We start from the raw sequence: 1,308 nt of genomic DNA, 5'->3' as shown, positions 1-1,308 counted from the left end.
CGCCGAGCAGCCGGCACCCCCGGAAAGGCTCCCCTGTGCCCCCAGTGCCGTGGGTGGGCCCAAGGGGGGATGGGGAACCAGCACCTGCCCCTTCATTATTGTGTGTCTGGGTTGGGGGTGAATTTGGCTTTTTGTGCAATTTTGGTGCTGGTTATTTTATCCCAGTACTGGGTGTGGCACAGTCGGCTCCCCAGGATGCAGCCGCAGGGAGGTGGTAACAGGCACCAAACCCAACGTCTCTTGTTGCAAAGGAGGTTGCTCTTGGAATGGAAATGGAGCTTAGCAGCAGGGGAAAGTCCAACTGGATCCCGTGCGTCCCTGTGTATCCCCCCATCCTCGAGAAGCTGCCTTGCAGCCTGTGAAGGGGATTTGCAGCATTTCCCCCTTTTCCATTATCCCAAGGACTTTCTGGCTGCCCTCAAATGCTGGATCCCGTCTTTTCACTGCCTCTCTTCCCAAAGCACAGGGAAGAGGAGGGACATGGCCAGAGGGACACCCTGGAAGATGGGAAGGGAAAAGGACGCAGAGAGTTGGGGGAGGAAAGATTGTGGGACTGCAGGGCAAAGCATCCACAAGCACAGAGAGAGGAACAGATTTTATTGACACCAACTGTGGGTTTTAAAGCCCCCCGACCAAAGCCAAGGGGGAAGATGACGTCCATCACCCAAGCTGGGGACGGGACACTTCTCCTGCTGCTGCTCAGTTCTGGGCCATTACCTGGAAGGAGATGAAAGGCAAGGGTTGAACCAAGCTGGGAAAGAGCCGGTGCAATGATAGCACCAGGTCTCAGCCCCCAGCAACCGCAGCCCCCGTGGCCTTACGTTATACATCCAGGTGATGTAGTTGGATACGCGGGTGAAGACGGTGGGTTTGTTCCTGACGTTGCAGCCCTGACTGGAGACGAAGCTGGTGACACCATGGACCTGGTACTGCCCATTCACTGCGCAGTGGAGGGGACCGCCCGAATCGCCCTGCGGGAGCGAGGAACCCGGGTGAGATGGGGGTGCCGGGGGATGCGAGGGGAAAGCGGGAAGTGCGGCTGTACCTGGCAGCCAGAGCGGATGCCGTCACCGCCGGCGCAGATCATGGTGCTCTTGACGGTGGAGCCCCAGTAGGAGGGGCTGGAGCAGATCTGGTAGTCCACCACGGGCAGGTAGGCCTGCATCAGGACGCTGGAGAGCTGCCCGTTGGCTGCACACAACCGAGTGCCCGTTAACGCTGCGCGGGCAAAGACCCGCAAGCCCCGCGGCCAGAAACACGGCAACCGCCCCCGAGCCCAGCAGAGCCGGCGGCCCCCCGCGGGCCCCC

General features: G+C 60.5%; 1 protein-coding gene across 1 annotated transcript in view; it reads right to left on the bottom strand.

Moving 5' to 3' along the window:
* Positions 1-699: 699 nt before the first annotated feature.
* The window catches only part of CELA1 (chymotrypsin-like elastase family, member 1), a 3,754-nt gene continuing 3,145 nt past the window's right edge, over positions 700-1,308 (bottom strand). The window contains exons 8-10 of the mRNA XM_010005849.1: positions 1,046-1,159; positions 822-971; positions 700-717 (exon numbers count right to left, since the gene is read on the bottom strand). Coding sequence (XP_010004151.1) covers positions 700-717; positions 822-971; positions 1,046-1,159 — 282 coding nt within the window. The remainder of the gene's footprint in view (positions 718-821; positions 972-1,045; positions 1,160-1,308) is intronic.

The sequence above is a fragment of the Chaetura pelagica genome, unplaced genomic scaffold (genome assembly GCF_000747805.2).
Source record: "Chaetura pelagica isolate M959 unplaced genomic scaffold, ChaPel_1.0 scaffold861, whole genome shotgun sequence".
NCBI classification, from domain to species: Eukaryota; Metazoa; Chordata; class Aves; order Apodiformes; family Apodidae; genus Chaetura; species Chaetura pelagica.
This window is presented reverse-complemented; position numbering and strand designations above follow the sequence as displayed.